Raw genomic sequence first — 27,378 nt, 5'->3', positions numbered from 1 at the left:
GAAGGATGTGAAGCGTGAAGCCACAATTCATCCGCCGCATCGACATTCAGGACGACATTCACGGGCCCGTGCTGCTACTGTGTGTGTGGGTGTGTGTGTGTGACTCACCTGGAGTTGCTGGTGCCCGAGGAGAGGCCGACGCTGAGAGGCAAACGCTCGCTCCTCTCCGGCGTGGCCGCCTCGGAAGCCGAAGCGGACGAGGACTGCGACGACACCGACTCGTTGCTGCCCATTGACGTTTCGTCCGTGGCGAGGTTGGACGACTCGCAGGCTGGTGATGACACGGATTGGTTAAAAATGTCTTAACAGTCTCGCGTATCAAAGCTGATTAATTAGCAGTGACATCACAAGTGTACATTACAATCAAAGAGATTTTTTTTATTTTTAAAGTCGGTGATATCGGACACATGTAGCGTCGCACTCTTTTTTTTTTTTTTTTATCCGCCTTAAATTTCCCTCAACCAGCCAACGAACGGATGAGACAACCTAGACTAAATCCATTATCGGCGGCTGCTTAAAAAGCTTAAAAGGGGATTACCACGGCCAGCCTAGATATTAAAATTTGCCAATGCGAAGATTTAAACTGGTCCGGTCCCTTTTCATGATTGCACAGAAAGCAAGAACCCTCAAAACGAGATAGTGTGGGGAGGAGGGGGTACCATACATAAAAATGTTTTCATTAACTAGAGACGAGAGAGCCTCTACAGTTTGGTCATTAATGCGGTTTTAAAAATAGCCACCTGTCAGCAAAACGTGGCGGCGAACATCTCCCGCAGTATTCCGGAAGGTTGTGGTGTCAATAATGGATGGGATCAAGTCCGTGTGTCCACACTGCGGCGAATCCAAGAGCAACTAGCAAATTCGAACCTAGTTTTTGTTCGATTTTAATTAAAATGAATATGCCATTGGCGTGACGCAATGAATCGACGTGATGTCATCCAGATGAGCCGCTCGACCATCCGCGGACGGAAAGATGGGCGGCATCTCTTACCAGTCGGTATGTCCATGACTTGGGGGTTGTAGACGGCCAGCGGACGGCTTTGTCGATTCATCTTTTTGGACTGCCTCGTGGGGGCGGAGACGGTCGGGGCGGCGGCTGAGAGAAGGCACGACTCGGGAGCATCTGTAAAGATCTGAAAACACGATGCGAAGATGAGCTGAAAACAACTGGCCGGCATGCGTCTACCTGTTGTGTTCACACTTCCTCAAAATTTTTTTTTTTTTTTCTTCAAACTTTTGCCAACATCGTGGGCTTGGTTTTTGAATAATGCATGAAACTTCAGGAATAAGCAGGGAGGTGCATATCTAGAGCGAAGCACAATTTGATGATGTCGAGAGACACCATCTCCTCCCCCAACCCAAAAACGTAACGAAAGTACGTCTTACGGGGAAACTAGCCTCGGTCTGTGATAGAATAAAACAAACTTTGTCCCGAGCAGTGTTTACATACAGACTTCACAAGCGGAGTTTAAAGAGAATAGGTGTGCTGAGGAGAACGGAAGAGCACTGAGAGAGGATCACAGAGATGAGGAGGATGATGGTGGTGGTGGTGCGAGGAAGGGGGGGGGAGGGAGTCGAGGCGAGAGAAAGTGGCAGAGAAAACGCGAGTGTGAACAAGCGAGGCAGACGCACGGGAGGATGGCATGAGAGAGAAAGTTTGTTGGAGCAAGGCAGACAAGGAGAGAGAGCGAGAAAGTGAGAAATCTGATATGGCTGAGACTTTGGGCTGCCTCTCTGTGGGCAGATGGAGGTGAATGTAAAACGCGGCTGCTCTGCTATCGGAAGGGGATTGACAGTCTCCAGTTGGACTCTGGCTGGGTGGAAAGTTTCTGTCTGGCAGTCGCTACGTCAGTCCAAAAATGTTGCCGCGCTCGGGCTTCCAAAAAAGGCCCTCACCGGAGTAGGCAGTGTTATTGATTGTGGATCGTTAAGACTTTTGTCAATTAATGTCAAATATTGTCAATTAATGTCAAATACACAAGATGGATGGATTTCAGCACAATAATTTCAACTAGCCAAATAAATAAATAGATAAAAAAAAAAGAAGAGTAAGAATAAATAAATAGACAAAAGAAATCAATAAATAAAAAGACAAACTAAATAAACAAATAAATAAAAATAAATAAAATTGAATACATCATGAAACTGTTTTCAACACGCTTACGAGTTTGGTCCCTTTGAGAGTTGCTACCTTTTCTTGGTGCTCGATGAGGATCTCCACCACGATATTTTGGAACTTGAGGTCCATGATGGCGGCCACCGTGTCCTCTTGCGGCCTCATCAGCGTTGGGCCGAAGACCACGCCCAGGTTGGCCACAGTCATCAAATTCTGCTTGCTGTGGGCAGCCACACTGTAGAAACACGTCCGAAAATGTCAAGACACGGAAAAAAGTCAATCGGACAATTTCGTAACAGGTGGCCATTAATTTTTAATATCGCTTTTACAAAGGATATAGTAAAGACGTGAAATAGTTTTATGTAAAATTGGAGCATTTTCGAGTGAGGAGGTGGAAAACTGAAGGAAGAGCTCCGTTTTGAAGACTTTATTTTTTTTTAAAAGACAGGTGAAGGGATTTCACAGTGAAATTCTGCTGCAGTGCGGTGCGGCGCATCTGCAGGGGAAAACTGCTTCTTAAATAGCTCCCGATGATTCCTTTGAAGACAAAAACGCCGGTGACAACTCGCATTTATAACATCTCTGAAACCATTTCAGATAGGAGTGTGAAATTCTGGCTCTGCTTCCTTTCCCCTGCAGGACATGCACACGCGCCAACTTCAGGAAAGAGAGAAAAAAAAAATAGATATATTCAGACTCTCTCCAGTCTGGAGAATTTCACGGCGGATAATCCAAATTCAATTTCAATAGCGCTGACTTTTTTTTTTTTTTTTTCTTCTTCCCTCTCCAACAAGAGCCCGATCTCGCAGTGGGATTCTATGAAATAAGAACCGGCAGACTTTCGCCGCCGCGGGGAGGAGTGGGATTATTTACTTATCCTCAATTTGCTCATATTAAGTTTATAAAAAGCTTGCAGAGGTAAAACCTTGTAATGTTGGCTAACGTTATTTCTTGCTGATCTAATCTCGCTGATAAAAAGTGACGTGCAACTGTTGATCACCCGCTGTTGTGCAAGTCAGGAGCGGGGATGTCCGAGTATGGGGAATTGATATTATTTAACAAATATATTCATAAATAATTATCAAAATGGGCATTTTTTTAAATTACTAGTATAGAAAAGATTTGCCTGTTTGTGATGATGTCACAGCTATTTTGCATACGCACTGCCTCCATTAATTAAAATGCTTTTGGCATTAAAGGGGAAGTCAAGTCAAACCTTTTTTGACGATATGTTCTTTGCACTACCGTGTTTTTTGGACTATAAGGCATTTTTCTAAAGAATAGGTATATTTTTTTAGAAAGGTCTTTATATAAGGCGCATCATAGCACAAAGCAGTAGAGTCAAATTTACAAATATTATTGCTTACTGATCTTCCAAAATATTTCTTACAACTTCTGCCTAATAGTCAGTTCCTTCAACAGATGCCTCCCCCTCCCATTTGCAGTTGAGCAAATTGACAACCCCTTGGCGGTTATTTGTTAAAATACACGAAAAGGCGAAAGAAACGCGCTAACACAAGCGAGGCTGCTGGCGGCATCGGTGGCGAGGAAAGAGATGGAGTGACAGCAGGGAAGGGGGAGTGAAGACTGAAGAGTGGGAGTGAGGGAGAAGGAGAAGAAGAAGAAGCATGTGGAGTGAGAATGAGGAGACGGACAGGCGGGCGGGACCGAGCCAGTTCCGAGCTGGGGAGGCTGCAGATTGCATGAACTATGACCACTGTGGGGACGGCCATCACTCACTTGGCCAGATGCTTCATAAACAGCCCGAGGACTTGTCGATTCTTCTCCGGTAGCTTATGGACAAGGCAGTGGACGGCCTGGATGCGAGACTCTGGACTGCCGCCCTCTGTAACACACACAAAAAAAAAAAAAAAAAATCGAATAAGCAAGTGGCAGAAGGCCAAGAGCAGAGATTGCAATCATCCTATCAATTCCACTTATGGGCCCGAAGCGGCTAATAGGACACATTACGAAAAATAAAAAGTTAGCAGATCTTTAAGGACGCAATCATCGGAGAGCAATAAACTACCAGGACGGAGGGGGGGTGCGGTTAAGGGCAAGGGGATGATGCTTTTCCATTTACGAGGTGTAATGGTAATATACAGCCTGCTGGAATTTGGCAGTGGAGAAAAAATGGGGAGGGGGAGGCCTGGCAGAGGAGACAGATTTACATTAAAAAAAAAAGAATGGCTTAAATATCTCCTCACACATGGGCATCTGAGCGCCCACGCCGGGTAGCATTACTATGGGAACGTCGATGTAGGGAGGGAAAAAAGGATGGCGTCATCTGTCAAAGAAATAAATACAAATCAGCTCTAATCCACTTTTCAACCCTGCTTCTCCTCTCATTGCGAGCGCCTGATAAAAATGTCAAACCTCATCCAATTATAAGCGCTGGTTTTCAATCAGATTTAATTAAAAACAACATCATGAGGATGGTTACCATTCAAGGTCAGAGGGAACATTTGGAGGTAAATGAAACAGCAGGCTAAAAAAACAAATAAAAGTGAGATTAAATGTGAAGTCACACACAGGCAGGCACGAGTGTTCCACAGTTGAGTGGCTCATGAATGCCACTCTACATTGACGCGCAACTCTCACAAGTGTCAATAAAAAAAAAAAAAAGAACTCTGAAAGGAAAGTGAGTGAGAAAAAGTTAAGAAAAGCTCAGATGAGTCAGTGGAGGTGTTGGAAGCACTTTTGAGGAACACTGCGAAGGACTTAAAGTTAACCAATCCAGTTTCAGGTGAAGTGCGAGTACTCTTTAGGAATGGCGGCTATTTTATGCAACAAATCCCAACTTTTATACTAAAAATAATAAAATTTCATATAAAAATATACAAAATAATTTCAGATTTTTAAAAAAACATATTTCAAGTGAGAATTCACTTTTTAAATTCACAATTTTAAAATTAGAAGCGCAGTGTGTTTGCTTCAAGCTGTCTGTCATGCCCAGTTTACTGTAAAACTGACACATATGAGAAATGAGAATTCAAAATGATATATTTGATGGGGAATATTTTAACCAAACCAAATCATTTTATTGAATGAAAGTTTTCTCAAATGCTAGCATAACATGCGAAACACGATCGGTAGCGGTGTTGGTGGGACTTACTCGCCGGGCTGATGAATTCTTTGTAAAGTCCGTAGGTCATCAGTGGCTCGGGAAGGCTCCTGCACGGGCAGAAGGAGAGTCGAAATAAGTGAGGGAGGGGGGAGAGGAGGGGGGGACAGAAATAGCAGCCCTAACTGTTTTATGGGGTGTGTGCACAGTCATGATTAATGCGGGCCGGGCCGGGGGAATTAGATGGCGCACGTGTTGAGATAACCAAGTTCATCTGAAGGTACTTTCACTGGCGAGTTGGACGCCATCCAGCTGCACTTTAAGACTTGGAGGAAACTGAGGACATTGGTCTTATCCCAGCAAGCCGGACACAAAGTAGACAAGTCAAGCGCAAGACTTCCAAGTAATCGACTTTAGAAAAGAAATGAACTGGAGAGGTCTTTTAAAAAAAATTTGGCAAATATATTACACGCGTTTCGATTCACGGTATTACATAATGGAGGATTTAAGCTGAATAACCAAACACAAAGCCAAGATTCCGAAGTAACAATTGTATTGCGTTGACCTGAGCACAAAAAGAGTCAACAGTGGAGATTTTCTGCTGACAACTGAAAAGGGCTAAAAAAATAATAACCGACAAGATTTCACAAGTTTTCACTCAAAGGTTTACGACATACTTTGACTACAGAACACATTTCCATTTCCAACAAGAAAAAAAATGGCATTCAAATTGAACATGAACTATGGTAGAGGTCAGTGTACGCTCATAATAATAATAATAATAAAAAAAAACTTGCCTGAGGTACAACTTGAGCGCGCTGGTTATGGTTTTCACGTCCCACTCCTCGGAGGTGCACAGGTCCACGTCGTTGCTCTTCTCATCTAGAACAAATTTAGCAACATGAAATTGTGCAGAAAATAAAAATACTCACTATAGTATATAGTATAAATTTTTAAAAAATATTTTTATATTATAATATTTTTATATTTTTTTTAATGAGAGCATGAACTTAAAATAGACAAAATATATATATTTTTTAAAAAAAGGAGGACTGTGTTTAGGGAAAGGATTTGAATCAGTACTAAGAACAAATTGGGACTTTTTCGTAGCGAGGCGAAAATAAATATATAGAGTGAAAATTGTAACGAGACGCACCAGGCGATAAAAGCGCTGCGTCTGGGAGGCCTTTCGGTCCCGGCGGATGTGAAAGGAAGTTAGCACTTCTGCACTCATTACAAGATTAATTAATCCCTCACTACTTCAGAGGCTGTGCCGGGACTCTGGAGACTTGTCGGGCTGGGAATGGGAAGTCGCACAAGCGTGCCGCGTCATACGGCAGACGCGGGGAACGTTCCTCATCTATTTTTGCCCGACACCGTTTCCTGGATGCTTTATCCCGCTTATTTCTTCTTTGCCTCAGGGGCAAGTCTTTGCTGGGCAGACCCAGACACCTTTCGATACAGATTTGATTAGTTTGGACAAATGTTGGTCATTTAACCAAGTTTGGGGCGGGGTGTTTTTTTTCTGTGAAAACTATTCTCATTTTTCTTAATTTTAAAAAATGCCACACATTAGCGTTTAAAGCTAGTAGGAAAGTAGTAATTTATATCTGCTGATCTGGCAAGCGAGCATCATTCTCTTTCTAAGGGCACATTTCTTGTATTGAATCTGGGTAGAGTATCAGCTAATGGGAGAGCGTGAGCGTGCAGCTTTGGGGAAGACGAGACAGGCCGGGCCGCTCCCACTGCCTGGGTTTGTTGTCATGCTCAATGCAGCGCTGGAAAAGTGAGTCTCGCGTCTGCCAGAGCAGGCGAGGAAGGAGGCAAATGAAGGCTGAGGAAGGATATGGAAGGCCAAAGACGAACGAATGTGTGCGTGTCTGCACTCTGAGTGACAGCCAAACTCTAACCTTGGCCTATTTTGAAGAAACCATGTCACACACCGCTTTAGGACACCTGGGAACTGTTATGAATTGTGTAACACACACACACACAAAAAAAAATCTTACCAATCATTAACGAGAGGAGCTTCTGAACCTTGGAGCTGACTCCCACGACTCTGTACAAGCCTTGGTCGTTTATACCTGTGCAATAATCGTAAAATGTTGCTTGAGTGGCATTGCAGAGGCTTTAGTGGCACGAGAACGAGCAGAAAACATCAAATAAGTGTAAGACAAGTTGTCAATTGCAAGGAAATACATTAATGGGACCCAAAAGTGGCTCACGCCTGTCCCCTGGTGGACAAATACGCACACTGCAATAAAGCAGTTCCTCCACCTTGGTTTTGTTCTCTCTCTCGGTTTAGTAGCATCAGGCTTAATGGTGAATAAAGTTGTAAAATTTTTTGCATGATTATGCTCACCTCGTGTCTCGATGGCGCTGATGGAGTTCTTCACAAAAGTTAGACCCACATCATCCAGCTGAGCGTCGACTGCAAGAGAACAATGTATATTTCATTAAATAAAAAAAAATTGGACCCACTACTTTTTGGCTCATAAAAAATAAATACATAATCCCAACACTTACTGCCTCTTTCTTTAGAATACGTTCTCCCAAGATATCGTCCAATCTGTTATGAGACGTATTTTGTTATTGTGGCATAGCGACGAGGCCACAGGTGAGCGCAGCTAGGGATGATGACAAAGTGCAAAGCTGTTTGACTCACCAGGTCCTTCCCACCCATGGCCAGCATCCAGAATTTGTGGTCACCCTCCGAGAGAGCCTGCACTGTGAGGGCTGTGCCGGGCCTGATGAAGACAGCGCATTTCATCAAATAGAGGCTCATGAAAAAGGCGAGCCGCCATTTCGAAGATAACCAAACTCACCGATCGGTAATGTCGAGCTCCAGGCAGAACCTCCTGTCCAGCACATCTGTCGTTTTGCGGAGGCAGGACTTGAGCGTGACCGACTCCGTCTCGCCCTGGAGGTGAAAACGAGACTATTGCTGATAGGTTCTGAAAGTTTAACATGTCCGGTTTGTACAAATGCGGACTCACGCTCCTTCCGCCGGATCGGTGGTCAAAAGTCACCATATGTAGGATCTTCTGCTCTTTGACAAACGTGCAGTAGCGTTTTACCCAACTGGACCCGAAAGGTGGGGGTCCTGAAAAAGCGACAGACGATGATGCTGATACTGCAAGTGGATTGGAAATATTTGCATATTGAAGTGAAATTACGTTTTTCCTGGACGTAAAGGTAACCCTCGCAGCTGATGGGGCTCGTCTGTCGGTAATCTTGAGGCGCCTCTCGGATCCTTTTCATGAGGTCGTTGACCTCCGAACGCGTGCCCTCGAATCGAGTCCTTGTCTGGGAGAGGAAAAGTGTGACATTTGCGATTAGAAGAAAAAAAAAATGGCTCCAATTCTAAAAATCTAATTTCAGGTTGAGTTCATATTGAAAATGTTTTTTTTTTTTTTAATGTTTACATTTTGAATGTTGATCTGTAGCGCGCGTTTGTAATGGTCGAAGTCCTTGGCAAGCTCGAAACCTTGGTGATAAAAAGTGAAGACCGTCTGAAAGAAGGCCAGCATCTGCAAAAAAGAGGAGGACACCTACATGAGTTTTGGAATTTTCATTTTTCTTCCATTTGATTTCTTTTAATGTTGAGTTTAGGTAGATCTTTTGTTTGCCAAGTTGACAAAATGTAAAGTGGATTCAAATGGATCTTAAAAGTGCCGTCTATATCTGTTAGTGAATGAGTTTAGTTTTTTTTTTGCTCCTAAACATTGGCATTATACACCTAAAATTTACATAGCAGTATTTCTATGCGTGGCTGGGCACTCACCGGCTCGACGCACTCAAATTTCTTCCTCTCCTGAATCTCCTGCAACTTGGACACGTAGTCCAGCGACTCCTCCTGGAAGTGCTGCCTCATGGTTTCCACCTGGACGTCTGCCTGCAGGGAACACACACGTGGCGAAGATCACGTGATCAAAACGCTGCCTGGAATATGTTGCGGCGGGCGTTACGACTTAACGCGTCCTCCTTGTTGTCGCTCGATCAAAAAGGTCGAAATTTGAGCTGAAATAACCGCAAAGAACGAGCTGGAAGGAGCTGAGGGGAACGCTTGAAGGGAACAGACGATGATCCAAGGAGAATCTGAATCATTCGGTCTGACTCAGGGCGATAAACTCAACCAGTGTCATTAGTGGACAAAAATATGAGCAAAGAAAAACCGAAGGACTCTCCTCTCTGGGTAACAATTGTGTATGCTCCTGCAACTGAAGGAAATCCCAACAAGATAATCACCATAATTATATGTTATGATCCTAACAGCAGAAGACTATCATCAGCTGTAAAATTCCGTTTACACGTCAATGAATCAACAATAATAAAAAGCTTTCGGGAGGATTTCCTCATTTTCTGGGCTTTGCTTCAATCGGAAAAAAAAAAAAAAAGGGATACGACATGTCAAAACGACTTTTTAATTGTCTTGAAACAAAAAACAGCCAGCCCAGCCATCAAGTTTGCAATCAAACAACCGAGGAAATCTTTTGTTAGCTGCCGAATTGCGTCAAACTTGAATGTTGCCCCGCTGTGACATAACCTGGAGCTCATTTGCATAGAAGAACGCCAAAGCTTTAATTCATTTTTATCTTCTGTGCAGACTTGTACCCGTTTGCCACAAAGTTTAGACAACGTCAACAGTTTCAAGTGTCTTCTCTTATCACCTTACATGGACACACGGGACGACAAAAACAAGCTAGCGAGAGGTGGCCGGGGGTCTCCGTTCAGATGGCGCTATGGATCGCGGCGGCCGCGGTTGACCTCGGTGTTACGGTCACACAGAGTGCACGCTTCCTCTGCCAAGCAGCCAGGAAAAAAATTGTCGCTGGGAGGTGCGTCACCGGGAGCCTCGAGTGGTCCGGCGGGGCTTGGCGGCGGAACACCGCAACCCAAACAAGAAAAAAAAAAACGCTCGGACACTAAACGACTACAGAGGCTGTTAGATTTATCATTAAAATATAGAATATTTACATTCTCTAAAGCATGAAAAATAAAAATAAGCTTTTACAATTTAGTTAGAATTAACTAATTCTATTTGTTTTTGGGGATGGGGTTATTTTTCCCACCTTAGAATTCTGCATAGCAACAGGTGACCATGTAAAATAATTACTGTGTGATTTAAAACAAATCAAAATCACACCTTTTATTCTCTAGATTTGGTCCAACTTAATTGATTTATTTACCTCTCCTTTGTTTTATGAATATCATTAGTTGCCACCACAATATTTTGGGAACATGCTTTGAATGTGCTTTTCCAAATACCTCTTGTAGCTGGGGCTCCTTTTTCTTGGCAGACATGTTGAGAAGCTTCTCCAGCGAGCTGTAGTATTTCTCCGTCTCTTTCTCATACTTTTTCCTCTCCGCCTGCACCGAGAAGAGCCGTGTAAATGTCAGCGGAAGGCGAAACAAAGCAAAAAAAAAAGAGGCAATTAGTCGTCATAACGTACCCTGACTGTGCCGAGTTGCTCTTTCCTGAACTTTTCCAGGGGTTTCATGAGGGTTTCTGTGATGTTTCTCATCTAGACAAGGAGGCCCAGACAAAAATACAAAACTCAAGAACGTCTTTAATAACATGTTATTGTTCATTGAATGACCACAATCAGCTCATAAAATTCTTTTAATTGGTTGTTACCCGAGCCCATGTTATTTTCCGTCCGCAAATTGTGGTTTTCAATTTAGTTGTCAATTTTATTAGACAAAATTATAGCTGCTCAAAATTAAAAAAAAAAAAAGTTAAGTATCTCATGGTGTTTTATTTTTTATTTTAGTGGAGCACTCTATTTTTATTTCTATTTTAGTTTTATTTTCTGCTGAAAAAATGTGTTTTTCAATTCAGTTATCAAATTTATTACAGGCAAAATTATAGATGCGCCAATATTAAAAAAAATAGTATCTCATGGTGTTTATTTTATTTTAGTGTAGCACTGGCACCCTATAACCAATGAAGGCTTTTATGAATTACGCTACATTAGGTGTGTGTGGGGGGTCAACCAGCATGACCTTTGGAGATCCAACCAATCAACATATTTTCCCCAATTCCCGCAGGGGTGCTCGAGCAACGGCGGCCACAAGTCGGCTGTCATCTCCGAGTCACGAGCTTCTGTCTGTCTTCTAATTACGATGAGGATGACCTCATAGCGAGCAGGATCGTGTTTAAAAGAGCCGCTCCCATCAAGGTGCAGCGACCCTTAGACAGGCAGGCAGGACTCGCCACACTATCAGCATTCATGTCCCCAACCCAGCAGCCCCCTCCCCATTTTTCTGCTGCTGGAGAAAATGAAATTTGCCTCCCGGGAACTCTTGCAGGACGAGTACCAAATATGGACATTAATACGCGGCGGCAAGCGGTTGCAGGTATTTCCCAGACTTTTTCAAGCAGGCTCAAACGGGTCGCGCTCACCATCAGCTCTCTTTGGTCTTCCAGGTTCCTGAGGAACGAGGAGAACTCCTGCAGTGACTCATCTGGAAAACATGAGTTTAATGATTTCTGATAACGATGCAAAAAAAAGGAAAAGAAGGGGGGGAAGAAAGTCCATAAAAGCAGATATTTTGTGAGGAGGCCAGTTTTTCAAGATATGAGGCATCATTTGGACTTTTGTTTTTCCCGTTCTGACACGGGAGAAGCATTCAAAACATTTGGGCCGTCATTAAATCGGCGTGCTTAGCTGTCGAGTCACTCAAGCGAGATTCGATTTAAACTCGACGTGAAATGAGTTTTTATTTTGAGTGCGGCACTTACCGATGCAGCGCTCGTCGTCCGTCTTGGCGTCGCCGATGTACTCGAACTGAAACTCTCCCAGGCACTGGGCGAACTTTCGCTGGGCCATCCCCAACTCTGAAAAATATATCAGAAAACGTATGAGCATATTATTGTTTTTTCGGTGGTGAAATTAAAATTGGAATCATTGCCATGACATCATTCTCCACAACGTGTGCCAGACGACTTCAGAGTAAACTATCTTACGGTTCTGATGACATCATCGCTTTTCTCCCTGCCTTGGGTATATTGAACAGAAAACGCCACGTCATTTCTCTCGAGTGGCACAACATAAATCAGCCGCCTGGGCTTTTGCGGTCTATGCAAACATCCTGTTTGTCTTGCAGGCCTCGGGCACCCCGCTGCAAGTCAAAACTCGCGTCAAGTGGTGGGCTCACGCTCCCAAAAAAAAAAAAAAATCATTCTGCAAATAGCATTCACATGCAAGGAGGGCAAAGCTAGCCTATTTCCAGAGATTCCCCTGACTTGGCATGTATACCACGCCAGTGCTCGCCCCCTCCCCCTTGGGAAGCATCCGAAGAGGGTATTTTAAGACTGGAGCTGCACAGTGTAAGGAAACGTTGGCGTGTCTCCGATGAAAACAATCCAACGGCAACATACAAAGTGTCTTTCTGTCCGAGTATCAAACAAAACGTTGCGGTCACTTTTCAAGTCTTAAGGTTCTTTGGATAATTTGCAAACACATGCTGTGGATTAGCATTCAAGTCTGGCCTTAAGGAACACGTGAGCACAAAGGAGAGGGGGTGGGGGGGGTCAACGCCGCCAATGAACAACTTTTGGAATCATCTTCAGATCTAAGTAGAAGAAACACATGCGGTTGACATAACTGCGAGTCGGAGGAAATGGAACGAGACATACAAGAAAATTGTGGTGCAATCATGACTAGCGAGGTTTCCGCACTGTGACACGGTGGCAATGCTTTAAAGAAAAAAAAAAAAAGAGAATCCATATTACACAAAAAAACAATAAGAACACAGCACAAAATATATTTTAGAAAAAACATTTTTGGGTTCACTTTAAAACATTTTTGGTCGATAGAATTTTTTATGCTAGGATAATCGTCAACGTTAGCGCTTACGGGTATTGTTTATAAGGCTTTAAACCCAAAGTGACAAAACGGTAGATGCACTTTGTGCCGTGTTTAACTACTCTGGAATTCATTGGCTTGAAGTTCACGTCAAAAAAAAGAAGAAATGATTTCATTACGTTGGGAAGTGATCGGTAGCAGCTATCACTCAACGGTAACCACGACAGGTCAGCAAAATGTTTTGGCAGCGTAAGATACCGTGGCGTATACAGATCAGTGAGATTGACTTTGAACGGACTGATTGTTCATCTGGAAACCAAATGTGAAGTGCACACCGTGCTGGAATCCAGAGCAGGGTGTGCAAGTCCATAAAAGGTGACTCTTGTCATGGAGCTCGCCACACTCTTATTTTGCACTACTTGGAATGACTGCAGTTTGGTTGCCAATGGTAACCGTCAAGTGAAATCTGCCATCTTGCACCCCAACTAGTTTGATTTTTCAACTCCTGTAAAATGTTGCACAACTGCCCGTGTTTTTATTAGCACCTTGTCAAACATTACATACGACAAGGTGGAGTTCCTAAGAAAGTATGAACACAAAAAACATGTTAAACTCATCATCTGTCTCATGGGAGGACAACTTGTTCTTTTTTTTTTTTTTTTAATGGTCCAGCTTGACTTTGTCTTATTCAACCTCTTGCAACCAGTTTGGAGACTTCATCAGCTCGCACCGATACCACAAATGTGTTTTCACAACATTGCAAGGAACCCTGACACGCCTGAACAAAGCGGAAACTCAACTTGAAGCAAGGTGACAATGCAAAGTCAACGTGTCACTTTACCGCCATTTTGGAACGGAAAGCTAGCAAAGCGCAAAACTCACAACGGGAAACATCCACTGTTAATTTAATGACCTGACTGCTGACCTCAGAAAGCGTTACCAAACCAAATTCGATTCGAGTATCCAAATACTTTGTTCTCTGTTTTTTGACGTAATGTAAAGGCTAAAGCTAATTGGCGTTAGCCATGCCAGTTAGCAAATTAAGCTGAAGCTAATTGGTGTTAGCCATGCTAGTTAACAAATCTAGCGAGTCCTTAGAAATTATTTAATCAATTGTAGATAAGATGTTCCAAAGACTAATATTGGAGATTGAAAGAAGACGGGCGGCATCTTTGCAAGTGCGATGGACGCGATGACGCAAAGCTCACTCGTGCGTGTCGAGTAGCGCGAAGGGCGGATGGTTCAGGCGGGCCGTTATGAGGACAAGCTGTGCGGACTTCATTACATCAAACCCAAGGAATGAACACGAGATGCCGGCATTAATCAACAACAGGCGCCATTTGGAGAAGCAAACGTGATTTTGTGTCCTTGATACAAAAAAAAAAAAAAAAATGTCAAGTTTGCCCAGAAGCTGTCTTTCGACCAACAAGACAGAATTGTTTTTTTTTTCTTTCTTTTTGGAGCAAGCCTGGGAAGCGTCAAACTTGGCTGGTTTCTCCGCCGCAAGTAAGAGACCTCGGCTTCTCCGGCTCAAGGCGATGAGTCATGAGTCGACTCCACCTTGCCGTCATCTGATGTTACAAGCAAGCTTTTCTTTTCTACCACCGGGCTGAAAACATGGAAACAAACAGGCCCCGGTGGTGTCACGTAAACACGTGTGTGCCCCTATTCAGAGAAAGAGGTGTGGATGGAATTTTTTTCCGTTTTTTCCAAATCCATTCTGTGCCTTCCATACAGGAGACTCAAATGAAAACCATTGGTTTCCTTCATTCATCTTCAGTTCGTTTCAAAGTTTCAGTGCTGAAGATGTCCTCCCGTGTATCTGCTCGACACGGCCTGTTTATTTTGCTTGCTGGGCTCCCATCGGTCGCAGCTCGCCCTCGCCGGACGTTCAAAGAGCAGCATGCTTTTCCACAGCCCCTTCCTGTTTCACGCTCCTCTATCTGTTCCAGTCCATTCCACTCCCCCCCCACTCCGGCGTTTGCCCTCACCGCAGCCTTGCTAAGAGGTCACGACCCCGCCGTTGTCCCCTTGCCTACCGAGGACGCATTACTTCATCTGACACTTCCTGGTTGTCCAAACAAGTCTGGAGAGTGAGGTCATGTTGGAAGGCAACAATGACCATGCGGCCGGTGGCAGATGTGAATCTCTTTTTTCGGTGGCTCGCCCCCAAAGTACAATTCTTTAGTCTTGTTGTTTTCTCCAGTACGAGACGAAAACCTCAAACGTGGAGCTAATGCGAGTTTAATGAAAGGCTGTGATGTGGCTTTTTGGCAGAAGTCGTAATGTGATTATAGCGAGCGGCGGAGCGGGCCAAAACATACGGAGGCCGGCTAGTCTTAAAACCCAGACCCTTGCGAAGCTTTCCTAGGGGAGACCGGCAAGTGGCGCGAGGAAGTCCGGCTGTGGAAATGACGTTGGGATTTTCAACTCCCAGGTAATTCCAGAAACGCGTTTCCTAAGGACAACAGTTAGAGACGGGACACGGTTCCTGAGGAGGAAAGCCCGAGGAACAGAAGCCCATCTGCTTGTTGCTCTTCTTGTGGACACTTCCATGTCACCGCTCTTTTGGCCTCCGGCAGCCCCGCTTCAAGTTTCCTCTCCGAACCCAAGGACTTTCCGTAGCGGGACATCCTCCCAGCTGTGGGAGTGGAAGGGAGTTGCTAGGAGAGAGATGTCACATAACGGCAACAACGCATCGTTCCGAGGTCAAAACGTGAGCATCTTTTTTTTTTTTTTTTAACTGCAATACAAGCAAGAGAGGATGTCCAAAAGATGTGAGGCTTATTGTAGACCAGTGGTGTCAAACTTAAGGCACGGGGGCCAGATCTGACCCATTGCATCATTTTTTTTGCGGCCCGCAAAAGCAAATTTACGTCGACTTTATGTTTCTTCCAAGTTTTAACAACACAGAGAATTGGGAAATGGCAAGATTTTTAAAATAAATAACCCTTAGCATAAAAAGTTGAGTCTACTGCCAACCAATGCCCAAAAGTGATGGCTCACTAAAAGACACAAAAAAAAAAAAGCATGTGACTATTTTGATTCTTACCAAGATTGTGTGATAAAGATATCAAAAGAACCCTTGTCAGCTTCTTTTTTTTTTTATGGGTTTATAAATGTTGCTGGGTCTAATTTGCCTTTATATGGACATTCCAGGACATTCTGGGCTTCTTCTGGCAGTGGCATTTTAATCTTCCTTAAAAGTTGGATTATTCTTTTATTAGTGTTTCGGTTTGGCTTCAGTCTGGCTGGATAGGGGCTCAGGAAAGAATCTCCAGAGCCGGTGCTCTCGAGAACACCGTGGTCCTTTTTTTGGATCATTTTGTTACTTTGTTAAATTTTGGTAAGAATTTCAGAGCAGACGGGGCATGACAAATGCATTTTATGCTGTCTCAAGAGTTTACACCTCCTGCATTGAAAGCCAATTAAACAAATGTGCATGCCCAGCCTTTTCACAGTAGAGATCCTGGACACTTTCCAGACATGTCCTGCAAGACTTCCACCTTCCCCTTTACACATAGGTATTACATCACCTGTAAGGCTCCAAAAACTACCTAGGTAGGCACAAAATTGACAGTTTGACTTTGTCACCAGATTCCTAGTTAATTGTTTTTCATGCAAAACACAGAAAAAAAATGCATATTAGCCAAACAAATTGCACAGGTATGAAAGGGGGTGGTGGTTCTGCAAGTCAAAACCAAGCAACACCACCAACAAACAGTTCATTAAATCGACTCAGCAAGGAGTCCAGCTGATCCCAAAGGAGTAAACTCACGTTTGGTGGCGTTGATGAGGTTCTTTCCATCTTTGTATAGCTCTTTAATGAACCTGTTGGTTTTGTCCAGCTCCGCTTCGTGAGCCTTAATCTTCTCCCTGAAACTGGGGCTGTCCAGATAGCATTCGCTGAATTCCAGCGGGTGAAGTCCCATGTCTCCGTATGGTTCTCAACTTTTGGAAGTAAAGGGGGAAAAAAGTCACTTCTGGGATAAAAACCTAAGCTTTTGAGGTCAAATCGCCGGCGGGCAGCATAACGAGTTAGCCTAGAAGCGGCTAACGAGGGTTAGCATGGTTCACTACTTGTATGACGCGCGCGAGTCTTGCTCTTCAGTTGTCAAATTTTCAGGGCAAAGAGGAGCTAGCAAAAGCGAGGTGCTGGGTTGTTAAGAAACGAGGTGAATACGGTAGAATAAGGTCCACACCAGGGCGGTTGTCAGAAAGTTGTCGCGTACATGTTTGCTTTGCCCTCAATAGACGCACCCCACCTAGCAAAGTGACAGATTGAGAAACTCTGCTGACATCTGCGTGCGTGTAGGGGAGAAGGAGGCGGGAGAATTTCGCCCAAAGAGTTCTCAACAAGTTAAAATAGTAACCGATTACCACTTCCGCTTTTGCACGGCAAATCAAAAAAATACTAGTTCAAAATATTAAGACATGACAAGACTTAAAAAATTACGAAAGAAAGTCAGTCCTAATGTTATCAATGTTGAAGCTTCTGACCTAACTCGCTTATTTAAATAGCCTTGTTGTCTCACGAGCTTGCTAATGCGACATCGTGATAAAATTTTGGGGAAGCCTCTTGATCTGGTCGAACACCTTTGGAGCATCCAAATTTGCCCTAATTTATCCTGGATTGTTTGTTTGTTTATGGAATAAACAATAAAAACTTTCGTTGTTTGTGGAGTTTTGTATGATTTAATCGTATCAACTACAGCTCAAACGCAAGAAAATCATACTTTTTATTCGTTATTATAATTATAATAATTAATATTATTATTGATATACTTTTCAATATTCCTCGTCATTTAGTTGAGAAAATGGGTTTTGACTAAAACTAGAATTTGTTTTATATGTCGCTCACCAGATTACATAATTTTGCCATTTCTGGACAAGAAATAAAAAAAAATAGATTTTTAAAAGAGGGTATTTAAGGTCTTAATGCACTCCAATAGAGTAAATTAAAGTCATTGAACATATTGAATTAAAATCCACACAATAGTTTAAAAAAATTAAAAAAAAACATGTTGATGCGGAACAAAATTCACCAGTGTGTTTCAAACCCGAGCTGTTTTATCGTAGGACCCGAAGAGCTCAATAATGCATTTAGCTCCGATTTACGTAGCCAGTTTATTATTATTTCGGTAAAAGCTTACGTAGTGATGCTTTCGTTCCGCTTGTCCTAAACCGACTGCGCGATGCCCTCTTGGAGAAGAAGAATCTTCCGGAGGCTTATTATTAAAGACATTTTGACATGAAGTGTATCTGAAACGTCACCTAAAACGTCATTTGAATGGTTTATTTTTTTTCAAACGACAACAACAAGTACGTCGTTCCACAGATCATCTTGCTGTGATCTAACCTTTCACGGTATGTCAGCAATAGTGACGCGTGGCGAGATTTTTTTTAAATTAATTAATGGGCATGACGAATAAATCACATCATTTGTCATCAAAACATTACTTGTTCTTTACAGCATCTCAATTTTGCAGTTTGTCCATGCCAGAGTTTGCCCTCTTAGTGATTGTCCTTGCACTCAGAAAAATTACAAAATAATGATATTTTAAACAAAACAGCAGCATTGCAGTGTGTTCTAATTTATTGTCTGCCCGATTTTAATATTGCAAGAATAATTATTTAGAGGAATACTACATAACTGAATACTAAGACAAAAATGTTACCTAATAAAGGGAAAAAAGAAACAATTCCAAGAATTAAGTTGAAATGTCGTGGACGTATTCTCACAATTTTACAAAACTAACAGCAAAAAACTATATTGTTAAAAAAAAGACTTTTCCATTCTGAGAATGTAAGTGATGTTTACAAGATCAACAGCAAAATAGTTCATATCAAAGTATTCCAAGAATAAAATGGGGAAATTATGAGAAAAAATATAAATTTACAAAATTATTGTTCATTTTATTAACAAGATAGCAATATTAGGAATGCTAGATGCAACATTTTTCAGAAAATCAAAACTATCATTTCAATTTGTTTACAGGGGATGCCTAATGCCAGCGCAAGGCCAAAGCACGGTGGCAGGAGGACCCGAAGACGGCGCCGAGAGGACCCGGCAAGGAATCAACTGGTGTCCAGCTCGCTGGAAAGCGCCCAGCAGTGCCTCTTCAGCCAAGACTATGGGCCCGCATTTGTGCACTACCTCTTGGTCCTCAACCTGGCACCAGAGTTCAAGGACTTTGCCAAGGTAATGTCTCTGAGCGCTCTGCTAAAAAAAATAGATTTTTTTATTTTTTCTCTCTTGGTTTTCTTGCAGGAGTCTTTTCGCTTCACACTCTTTAAGTGGGCCGAGGAGCTGGACTCGGCAGGCCGCATTCAGGACCTGTTCGGCTGCTACGAGCAAGCGCTGGCGCTCTTCCCTGCAGATGAGGTCATTCTAAACAGCATGGGCGAGCACCTCTTCAGGTATGCTCTCCATTTAAATGTCCATGCAACGTAACAGCTTAACACTTAACAAAATAAACTATTGACTGAAATCTAGCATGATGTGAAATTGTGGTTTTAAATGCTTCATGCCACTCCCAGTCAAAGTTATGTGTTTTCATTATTTATTAATTTTTTTCCAGAATGGGCTTCCGAGATGAAGCGGCGGGCCATTTCTTCAAAGCCCTGAAGCTGAAGCCGGATTTCTCAGAGGCCAGGGAAAACTTCTACCGTGTGGCCAACTGGCTGGTGGAGCGTTGGCACTTCCTGATGCTCAACGACCACGGGCGCAACCGCAAGTACCAGCAGGCCATCCAGAAGGCGGTGCGTGGCGGTTGCAACACCGTGCTGGACATAGGTACCGGCACGGGGATCCTCGGGTGAGAAATGGACGCCGTTATCTGCTTTGTGCGGCGGCGTCTTTCCTCATCGCTGACGTCCCTTCATTGTTAGCATGTGCGCTAAAAAGGCTGGGGCCGCCGAGGTTTACGCTTGCGAGCTTTCCAAGACCATGTACGAGCTGGCTTGCGAGGTGGTGGCCGCCAACGGGATGGACGGAGGCATCCGCATCCTCCACATGAAGTCCTTGGAAATGGAAGTGCCAAAGGACATCCCGCATAGGTACACGCAGGGGCGTTTACGCCAGGCCATCTCACGGGGGCGGCCATTTTGTCGCTTACTTTCGCTGCGCATCACCAGCTAACAGGAGAATTTGTATCTCAGTATAGGAAAACTAACAAAATAAATACAAAAATAATTTTCTTTGTTGACCTGCCAGGGTGTCGCTGGTGGTGACGGAGACGGTAGACGCCGGCTTGTTTGGAGAAGGCATCATCGAGAGCCTCATCCATGCCTGGCGCCACCTGCTGCTGCCTCCGCAGGTAACAACAAAAACAGTCACGGAAGGACAGTAATGGCTGCCACATTGCAATGTAGTATAGAGTCACATGTTTTTATTTTTTTGCATAGAGGGGTGAGTCTGCATCCCGAGATCCTTCTGCGACTGGGCGGGTCATCCCCGCCAGTGCTACTGTATTCGCCATGGCTGTGGAGTGCCTGGAGATCCGGCGACATAATAAGTATGTTGGTTTTACGGCTTTAAACACAGAGACTTTCTCTATATGGACAAAAATGGCTGCAAATGCTGATAAATACAACCATTTTTATTTGTTTTCATTCAGGCTTTGCGTGTCCGACGTCGGCGGTCTTTCATTGGCGGCAGCTGAGCATCTGCGCAGTCCGGTGAGCTGCAGCACCGAACCGGACGACTCCATGGAGCCGTACACCACCGAACGACTCAGCAGGCTGCCCGGAGGCTACTCGGCCCTCACCGAGCCGCTCACCGTGCTCCACATCGACTTCAACCACGTGCAGGCGAGCTGAGATTTAAACACTAAATTCACTCATTGGTTTAACAGGTGACGATGCTTAATAAGTCCCCGTGTGCTCTTTTGTTTTCTCCCCCCGTCTCTCCCGGAGCCGAGGATCTAACGACTCCACCGGTTAATAATCAAAACCGTAATTAATTCTCTGGCGTTGGTCTCCTGGAAGCAAAACATTTTGCATCATCGGCGGCCTGAAGGGATTGCCTCATTCATTAGCTCCTACCCGACTTTATTATTAACAAGTTTATCATGCAAGCAGGCAAGCGCAGACGCCATGTTGCTGGGCAATTGGACTGCAGACAAGCCAAGCTAATTTATTCAGATCCTTGTCACGCACATAAATTCGAGAGGGGATATAGAAAGAATAAATTAGAGTGAAGTTGTTTTTTTGGATGGTAAAACTTTAGGTTGGAAGACTAAACCGAAACGTAGCTTCATCAGTGCAATTTACGAAATACTTTGAATTGAATTAGATTTTATGAAATTATATTTTAGTCATAAAGAAGAATATTGTCTGCTTTCGGCAGGAGCTGGAGGGTTTGAGCTCCAGGCCGGTGCAGCGGGTGCGCCTGCCGGTGGTACGGGACGGCGAGTTGGATGCGCTGGCTGTGTGGTTCCAGTTGCACCTGGATGAAGAAAACAGCTTGTCAACAGGACCCCATGAGGACACCTGCTGGGAGCAGGCCATCTACCCCGAACACACAAGCAAGGGTAAGACGAAAATTTATTCAGTGCACGGCGTCTAATTATAAGATAAGCGGGGGAAGAACTCCAAGGGGCAGAGGATCGCGCCAAGGGGTGTCTCACATCAGTTCGATCGATATCAGCGCTAATAAATTGCTGGTTTTCTATCCGCCAAGCATTTCCACATGTAATCACTAGAGGGCGCCGTTTCATCACTTAGACCACAACAATGCGGTAACCACGCTAATCGAGTCAGACGCGCAGCTCGTCATCCTCCAGACGGCGGCTGACTCGACTGTCGTTGCTGCTGTCACGGGAATCCGTCAACATCCACGTCCGTCAGCTCCATCCGCTTCTTTCCGTCCGTTGTTATCTGTGCTCCGTGATCAGCTTTGACACTCTTTAGCGATCATGAAATATGCATTTTGCTTTTCATTTGACATGAAGATGTGAACAGATGTTACTCCTGAACGAGTCTCCCGCCCCCCTGTGCCTTTGACTCTCATCGCTCTCCTTCCGCTCCCATTTCATTTACAATTCTTTCATCACCTCAGTCAACACTTGAGCTTGATTTCAAACTTTTTTTTATTATACTTTTTAACTGTAACATTGTAACCCTGGTCAACAATTGAGTTTTTCCCCCGTCAGGTTTTGTCCTAAAAAGCGGCGACGAACTAATCGTAGAAGTGTCCTGCCTGGACGCCTACCTGAGGCTTTGCAGCGTGGCTGTCCTACGAGGCGGTCAGGAAATATCTCTGAGCATGTTTCCGGACCCTCGCGACGCCGGCGACTTTGCCCCCAATTCAGAAGCGGAACTGTGCAGTGCCCTGGCGTCACTCCAAACACGGCAAAACCAAGACGTCTGCATGCTGGAGTGCTCGGAAATGGCGCTCTTGAACAATTCCGACTACCATCGGAGCTTTGCCGCCGCCTTGTCCAAACTCATCAGCCGCTTGAAGGCCCAATCTCAAAACCTGGAGGCCGCCGCTGATGTCTTGAAGGTATGGAATTTGATTTGGTGAATTTCCAGGTTGAGTAATATTTGTGTCCAAATGTGTAGGAACCCTGCCCCGAGGACCCTCTGTACGTTTTGGACGTGTCGGAGGGCTTCTCTATGCTGTCCCTCATCGCTGCCAGCCACGGCGGAGTGAAGGCCTACAGCTCGGTGGAGAAGCGCAAGCAGCAGGACGTGCTGGAACGCCTGGCGCGCGCCAATCACGTTCCCGAGGGGAGTTTAGAGTTCTGGCTAAACCACGGCGAGGACGAGCAGGGGGCTCTGCAGAGGCCCTCGCGTGAGAAACTTTGGAGCGCCATCTTCTTGGATTGCGTGGAGACGTGTGGACTCGTCAGGCAGAAGCTGATGGAGAAGGCGTCTTTGGCCAGGTGAGGCAAAACGAAAAGTCAGACTCAGGTGTGCAAATTTTTGGTTGACTTTCCATATTTGTATTCCCAAAGATGTCTGCTGGAGCACGGCGGTCGCGTCTTCCCGCACAAAATGGTGGTGCTCGGTGTGTTGGTGGAATCAGACACGCTGCTGCTGGAGAGCGCCGTCCAGGGCCGTGAAGCCACGCTGGGCTTCAACATCGCGCCGTTCATCAATCAATTCACTGTGAGTAGCCAGAAAATCCAAATCTGTACAAGCCAATCAATCAATAATGTGTTGCGTTTCAGGTGCCGGTCCACGTGTTCCTGGATTTCTCCACGTTGGCGTGTCGACACCTCAGTGAACCGACAGAGCTCTTTGTTCTGGACCTCATGGATGCTAACGCTAACTATGAGGACAGAGAAATCCAGGTGGGTTCTGAACAAGGTTCTGGAAAGTGTTGTGTAAACAAAAGATAATATAGTACCCGCTTAGCTAGCAGCTAGCACGAGAAGCTACGTTATTACTCAACATAGAAACCACGACTCAAACATTTTTAGAAATTAATAAAAAGAAAAAACCAAACAAAAATAAAGACATAGAATAAAGTCCAGATAAATAAGAGCCAATTCAAAGTTTTTTTATTTACAGAAACTTGACAATGTGACTGCTCTCCCCAGGTCCAGATAACGTCATCGGGCAGAATCACTGCAGTGCCCTTCTGGTACGACATCCACCTGGATGAAGAAACTCGAGTCAGCACACTGGCTCCAAACTCTCACTGGAAGCAGGCTGCCGTGGTCATGCAGCGCCCCCTATTGGTGGTGGCCGGGGAGAGGGTCAGGCTCACCGTCAGGCTCCGCAACAGCAGCATCTCTATAGAGGTGCGAAAAGACGAGTGATGTTCCAACAGTGTGGCCATGACCGATGTTAACTGGTAGGTTGACTGTTTTTGAATTGTGCCGTTTGGCCTTTTAATGTCACGTCCTTGTTTAAAACCAGCAACGAAAATCTACATTTTAATAATAAATATAAAAGGGAAAATATCAACATTACTGTCTTATTAGAAACAAACCACAATTAGTGCTTTATTGTTGGTTTTATTGAAAAAAAAAATAAAGCTGTGGAAGGCATTAGAATTAATGGCCACACTAAAAAGGCAAGAATGTTTTAGACTTACGTGTATTTTTTCAAGCAGTTAGAATCTTATGAGAACAACTTTTTTGTCAAAATATTTGTCTTTCACCCCCCCCAGGATTGTAGTTTTTAATTTAAAAAAAAAAAAAAAAGTTGCTTTTTCCAGTAAATGTAATTTTAGTATATTTCTTAAAGAGAAAAAAAACTGATATCATATATGAACAGCCCTATTTTTTTAAATTATGTTTTAATCATTATAGTTCATTGTCAAGTCCTATTTACTCATTTTTTTGCCTTGCCTACTCCAAGAAAATATATTTAAAAAAAAAAAAGATTTCTCATAATATTCCGTCTTCATTTTTGTAGTGTCATTATTAGAGTGCCTTCTCAGGTTGGCCCTTCAACATTCTTACATAACGTGACAAACATAACAACCAATAATTTGACACCACCCCTGCAAATGAGGCTAACCGGCTAAGGCGCTATTGCTTGAGAATGTGACTAGAAAGTCTCTTCATGACAGTCCACTGTGCGATCCAACATAAGATGAAGTGTCATTTCCTCACAGAACATTCTTAAAGCTGTCAAGTTATTGATTGCCGCAATTAGCAATGTCATTGGGTCCCGCCCGTTCATTAGCGATTACTCTTCTAAGTGATGACGATCAGATCCGCTTGGGCTGGCTCTTTAGCTCCGCCGTCATCATCATCACTCGCGTCACTTCTGACTTCCTGTCCTTGGCTGAGGCCGGCGGGGGCCGACACGGAGTGGGGTGTCTGCCCCATGCCCTGGTAATGCCCCCCGGGCGACGGCGGATCGGATGCCACCTCGCCGATGGCGTCCTGGGAAGCCGAGGTCGAGAGGAGGCCAGAGCGCTCGCCGGAGCTCTGCGCCTCGCCGAAGTACGGCTTCCGGGGGCGACCCATTACTGTTCGGCCTGTCAAATAATAATAACAATCAGAAATACACAAGCAAACTGACTGTCATGTTAATTGACTTTATAACAACAATGACTAACTGACCGACGTTGCGGACTTGTTCCGAGATGTCGGCCCTGACGTCGGAGACGTCCCACATGGCCATGAAGGAGTCAAAGCAGGAGCCCTCCTCGGCCTCCTGGATGTAAGGCTTGTACGTGAAGCTTACGTGATGAGCTATGGCCGCCAGGAACATCTCCACACAGATCACAAAGTCCTGAGAGAGGAAAAAACGTTAGTCGCGGGAACAAACAATCTAAACCGCTTTAACCAACAACAATGGAGAAAAAGTATCTTGATATGTTCACCTGGAGCCCGGTGGCTACGGCCTCCACGGTTTGCCAGTCCCACGTGCGTTTCTCTGAGATGATGCCCACCTTCACCAGCAAGGCGATGAGCACAGCTTGCCTGCAAAATGTTAGTTAAAAAAAATACTGTTGCGACAACACCCTGAATAAAAATAATGTTGATTAAGCTGAAAAACTCTTGAAAGTCTTCACCAAAATGAGACGAACACCACCATTTTAACACACAGGAACTTGCCCACCGGCTTGATGGGACTCAGCTCCTCTCGTAGGGCTCTGTAGAACAGCACCAGGCAGTACATGGCAAACTGGATAGACACAAGATTGACATCATCTAAAAATGACTCATGATATAACATATAGGAATGATTCAAACAAAAAAAAAAAATCAAAAGTACCAGCTGTGACATGTTGTTGACAATAACCAGGTAGGTCCAAGCGTTAGTGGAGCTGAAGTTGCCTTCGTCGTACACTTTGCATAGTTGACAGATGCTACCGAGGATAAAAAGAAGCTTTAAAACCAATAAATAATATATTCAAAAATTAATAGACGCATCGCTTACAGTGCAATAACTGTCGTGACAGGTCGAACCACCGTGTACTGCAAAACTCCCAGCTTGCATCTTAATAGCAAAACTCTTTGGAGGAAAGAAAACACATCTGTAAGTTGAAATGTTAGCCGCTAAGCTAAAGTCAACTCACTCTCCCATGGGCCAGGGTGGGCAGCAGCAGAGGGGCGGGAGATGCTTCTGCTGCTCTTGGACCTCCAGCATCATGACCAAGCTGGGGTACTGATTCTCCAGGTAGTTGAGCAGGAAGGTCATGAAGTTGTAGATCACGTAGGCCTCATAGCACTCGCGACACGTGTCCACATAAATAGCGATGTGGGGATATTTCAGGGCAATCCACTGTAGAGGTTTTAGAAAATAATATGACGTTATCTTTTAGACTGCTACTTAAATAGTACTTTAATAACTTACACTGTCCAAGCTGTAGATTGGCACCATCCACAGTATTCTAGAAACAAATCAGGGAAGAGTTAAAAAGTATTTCAAGGACAATGTTAAACTGCTTCTTTACCTGATGATAGGTTTTTGAAGCTCAGGTTGAGTGTAATGAACCAGATGCTGCAGAATGCCCCATAATGATATGGGGATGGTCATGAAGACAAATATCCCGGCTATGAACCACGCCTTGTTATGAGTGCCAACCTACAGGAATGCAAATATGAATAAAAATAATAATTACCTCTCCAAAAAGCTCAATACTGTACCAATATGGTACCCAAATAATATTAACATCCATAGCAATAATATTCAAAACAATCAGAAAAGGTGACATAATATGATAGCTTGCTCAACTAAAAATGAAAATATTATACATATAATTCAATGAACTGTATAAAATGTCATTAATGGTTTTTCACAATACCTGACCAATATGGTTTTAAACCCCTTTAAAATACACCATATATAATAAAAACTTGATGTTTCATGACAATTACAAATAATTAACATTACAATGACATATAGCAATAGTTTTTTTCAAATGAACCAATCAGTATATTTGTTTTACACATGTAAAATGCCCCATAATGCATCGCTCAGGTAATGAAGGACTCACCTCCGACTTCTGAAGTTCCCAAATGCACAGCGGCAGGACCACAAGAAGCAATAAAATATACAACAAAACCACCAGGGGACGAATCCATCTTCTCCAATTCCCGCAAGAACAAGGCATTGTGACATAAAGACAAGTTACCAAAAAGCTTCCTTGTGCCCAGGTGAGTAAAAGTCGTTGTTTTTGTTACGAAGACATGTTAATTGTCAGCTCATGTGATTTTAATTTACCCCAGCCGAGTGGCTAGGCTAGTGTTAGCTCGCCAGTAGTTTTGCCATGTAAACAAATGACGTGCGTGCCCGTATTATAATAGCCTCTTGATCTTTAGCACATTGTGAAACGCTATTCTTAAAACAATCCAAATTTAGCTCATTTAAATAATCTTAACTCTGTTGCTTTTCTTTGGTGGCAAGCCTCAAAGTTTACTTGTTTCCTCCTGTTGGCTACTTTTCCGCTTCCGGGTTTAGCCTCTTTAAAA

General features: G+C 43.9%; 3 protein-coding genes and 1 long non-coding RNA gene across 7 annotated transcripts in view; 2 read left to right on the top strand and 2 right to left on the bottom strand.

Moving 5' to 3' along the window:
* The window catches only part of arhgap10 (Rho GTPase activating protein 10), a 24,245-nt gene extending 5,970 nt beyond the window's left edge, over window positions 1–18,275 (bottom strand). The window contains exons 1-21 of one of the 4 annotated variants that reach the window (XM_088373606.1): window positions 18,145–18,275; window positions 16,770–16,942; window positions 11,926–12,021; window positions 11,587–11,648; window positions 10,634–10,705; window positions 10,449–10,550; window positions 8,965–9,075; window positions 8,606–8,710; window positions 8,357–8,486; window positions 8,177–8,283; window positions 8,006–8,100; window positions 7,846–7,927; window positions 7,707–7,749; window positions 7,543–7,611; window positions 7,190–7,264; window positions 5,978–6,062; window positions 5,232–5,290; window positions 3,857–3,962; window positions 2,192–2,351; window positions 992–1,133; window positions 109–271 (exon numbers count right to left, since the gene is read on the bottom strand). In XM_088373606.1, coding sequence (XP_088229732.1) covers window positions 109–271; window positions 992–1,133; window positions 2,192–2,351; window positions 3,857–3,962; window positions 5,232–5,290; window positions 5,978–6,062; window positions 7,190–7,264; window positions 7,543–7,611; window positions 7,707–7,749; window positions 7,846–7,927; window positions 8,006–8,100; window positions 8,177–8,283; window positions 8,357–8,486; window positions 8,606–8,710; window positions 8,965–9,075; window positions 10,449–10,550; window positions 10,634–10,705; window positions 11,587–11,648; window positions 11,926–12,021; window positions 16,770–16,923 — 2,018 coding nt within the window. In that variant the 5' untranslated portion in view covers window positions 16,924–16,942; window positions 18,145–18,275. Of the gene's footprint in view, window positions 1–108; window positions 275–991; window positions 1,134–2,191; window positions 2,352–3,856; window positions 3,963–5,231; window positions 5,291–5,977; window positions 6,063–7,189; window positions 7,265–7,542; window positions 7,612–7,706; window positions 7,750–7,845; window positions 7,928–8,005; window positions 8,101–8,176; window positions 8,284–8,356; window positions 8,487–8,605; window positions 8,711–8,964; window positions 9,076–10,448; window positions 10,551–10,633; window positions 10,706–11,586; window positions 11,649–11,925; window positions 12,022–16,769; window positions 17,320–18,144 lie in introns of those variants that run through there. The other 3 variants (XM_088373607.1, XR_015857998.1, XM_088373608.1) reach the window with 3 other exon arrangements.
* On the top strand, window positions 18,058–24,344 carry prmt9 (protein arginine methyltransferase 9). Its single transcript, XM_088373605.1, has 14 exons — window positions 18,058–18,358; window positions 18,990–19,193; window positions 19,263–19,411; window positions 19,573–19,809; window positions 19,883–20,050; window positions 20,208–20,310; window positions 20,399–20,508; window positions 20,611–20,803; window positions 21,342–21,525; window positions 22,147–22,499; window positions 22,559–22,881; window positions 22,954–23,107; window positions 23,170–23,292; window positions 23,542–24,344. The coding sequence occupies exons 2-14, from the start codon at window positions 18,993–18,995 to the stop codon at window positions 23,761–23,763; spliced, it is 2,520 nt and encodes an 839-aa protein (XP_088229731.1). The 5' UTR covers window positions 18,058–18,358; window positions 18,990–18,992; the 3' UTR covers window positions 23,764–24,344.
* Window positions 23,942–27,378, bottom strand: tmem184c (transmembrane protein 184C). Its single transcript, XM_088373609.1, has 10 exons — window positions 26,904–27,378; window positions 26,361–26,491; window positions 26,261–26,297; window positions 25,983–26,188; window positions 25,844–25,918; window positions 25,679–25,772; window positions 25,476–25,588; window positions 25,284–25,383; window positions 25,021–25,192; window positions 23,942–24,935 (listed from the first exon to the last, which is right to left on the bottom strand). Exons 1-10 carry the CDS (start codon window positions 27,018–27,020, stop codon window positions 24,649–24,651), a joined length of 1,332 nt encoding a protein of 443 aa, XP_088229735.1. The 5' UTR covers window positions 27,021–27,378; the 3' UTR covers window positions 23,942–24,648.
* Window positions 26,893–27,378, top strand: part of LOC148399731 (uncharacterized) — a 124,963-nt gene continuing 124,477 nt past the window's right edge. The window contains exon 1 of the long non-coding RNA XR_015857999.1: window positions 26,893–27,063. This is a non-coding gene — a long non-coding RNA (uncharacterized LOC148399731). The remainder of the gene's footprint in view (window positions 27,064–27,378) is intronic.

This window comes from Syngnathus floridae, chromosome 4 (assembly GCF_059516105.1).
Source record: "Syngnathus floridae isolate MCC-2025c chromosome 4, RoL_Sflo_1.0, whole genome shotgun sequence".
NCBI classification, from domain to species: Eukaryota; Metazoa; Chordata; class Actinopteri; order Syngnathiformes; family Syngnathidae; genus Syngnathus; species Syngnathus floridae.
The sequence above is the reverse complement of the archived record's forward strand: the minus strand, read 5'-3'. Positions and strand labels throughout refer to the sequence as shown.

Excerpts from the sequence above, each read along its gene's own strand:
- prmt9 (XM_088373605.1), top strand. The coding sequence starts at position 18,993 with ATGCCTAATGCCAGCGCAAGGCCAAAGCACGGTGGCAGGAGGACCCGA. Across the intron at positions 19,412-19,572 it reads ATGGGCGAGCACCTCTTCAG|AATGGGCTTCCGAGATGAAG; the intron begins GTATGCTCTCCA and ends ATTTTTTTCCAG. Across the intron at positions 20,051-20,207 it reads CCAAAGGACATCCCGCATAG|GGTGTCGCTGGTGGTGACGG; the intron begins GTACACGCAGGG and ends TTGACCTGCCAG.
- tmem184c (XM_088373609.1), bottom strand. The coding sequence starts at position 27,020 with ATGCCTTGTTCTTGCGGGAATTGGAGAAGATGGATTCGTCCCCTGGTG. Across the intron at positions 25,919-25,982 it reads CCACCCTGGCCCATGGGAGA|AGTTTTGCTATTAAGATGCA; the intron begins GTGAGTTGACTT and ends TTTCCTCCAAAG. Across the intron at positions 25,384-25,475 it reads GTGGTGTTCGTCTCATTTTG|GCAAGCTGTGCTCATCGCCT; the intron begins GTGAAGACTTTC and ends AACATTTTGCAG.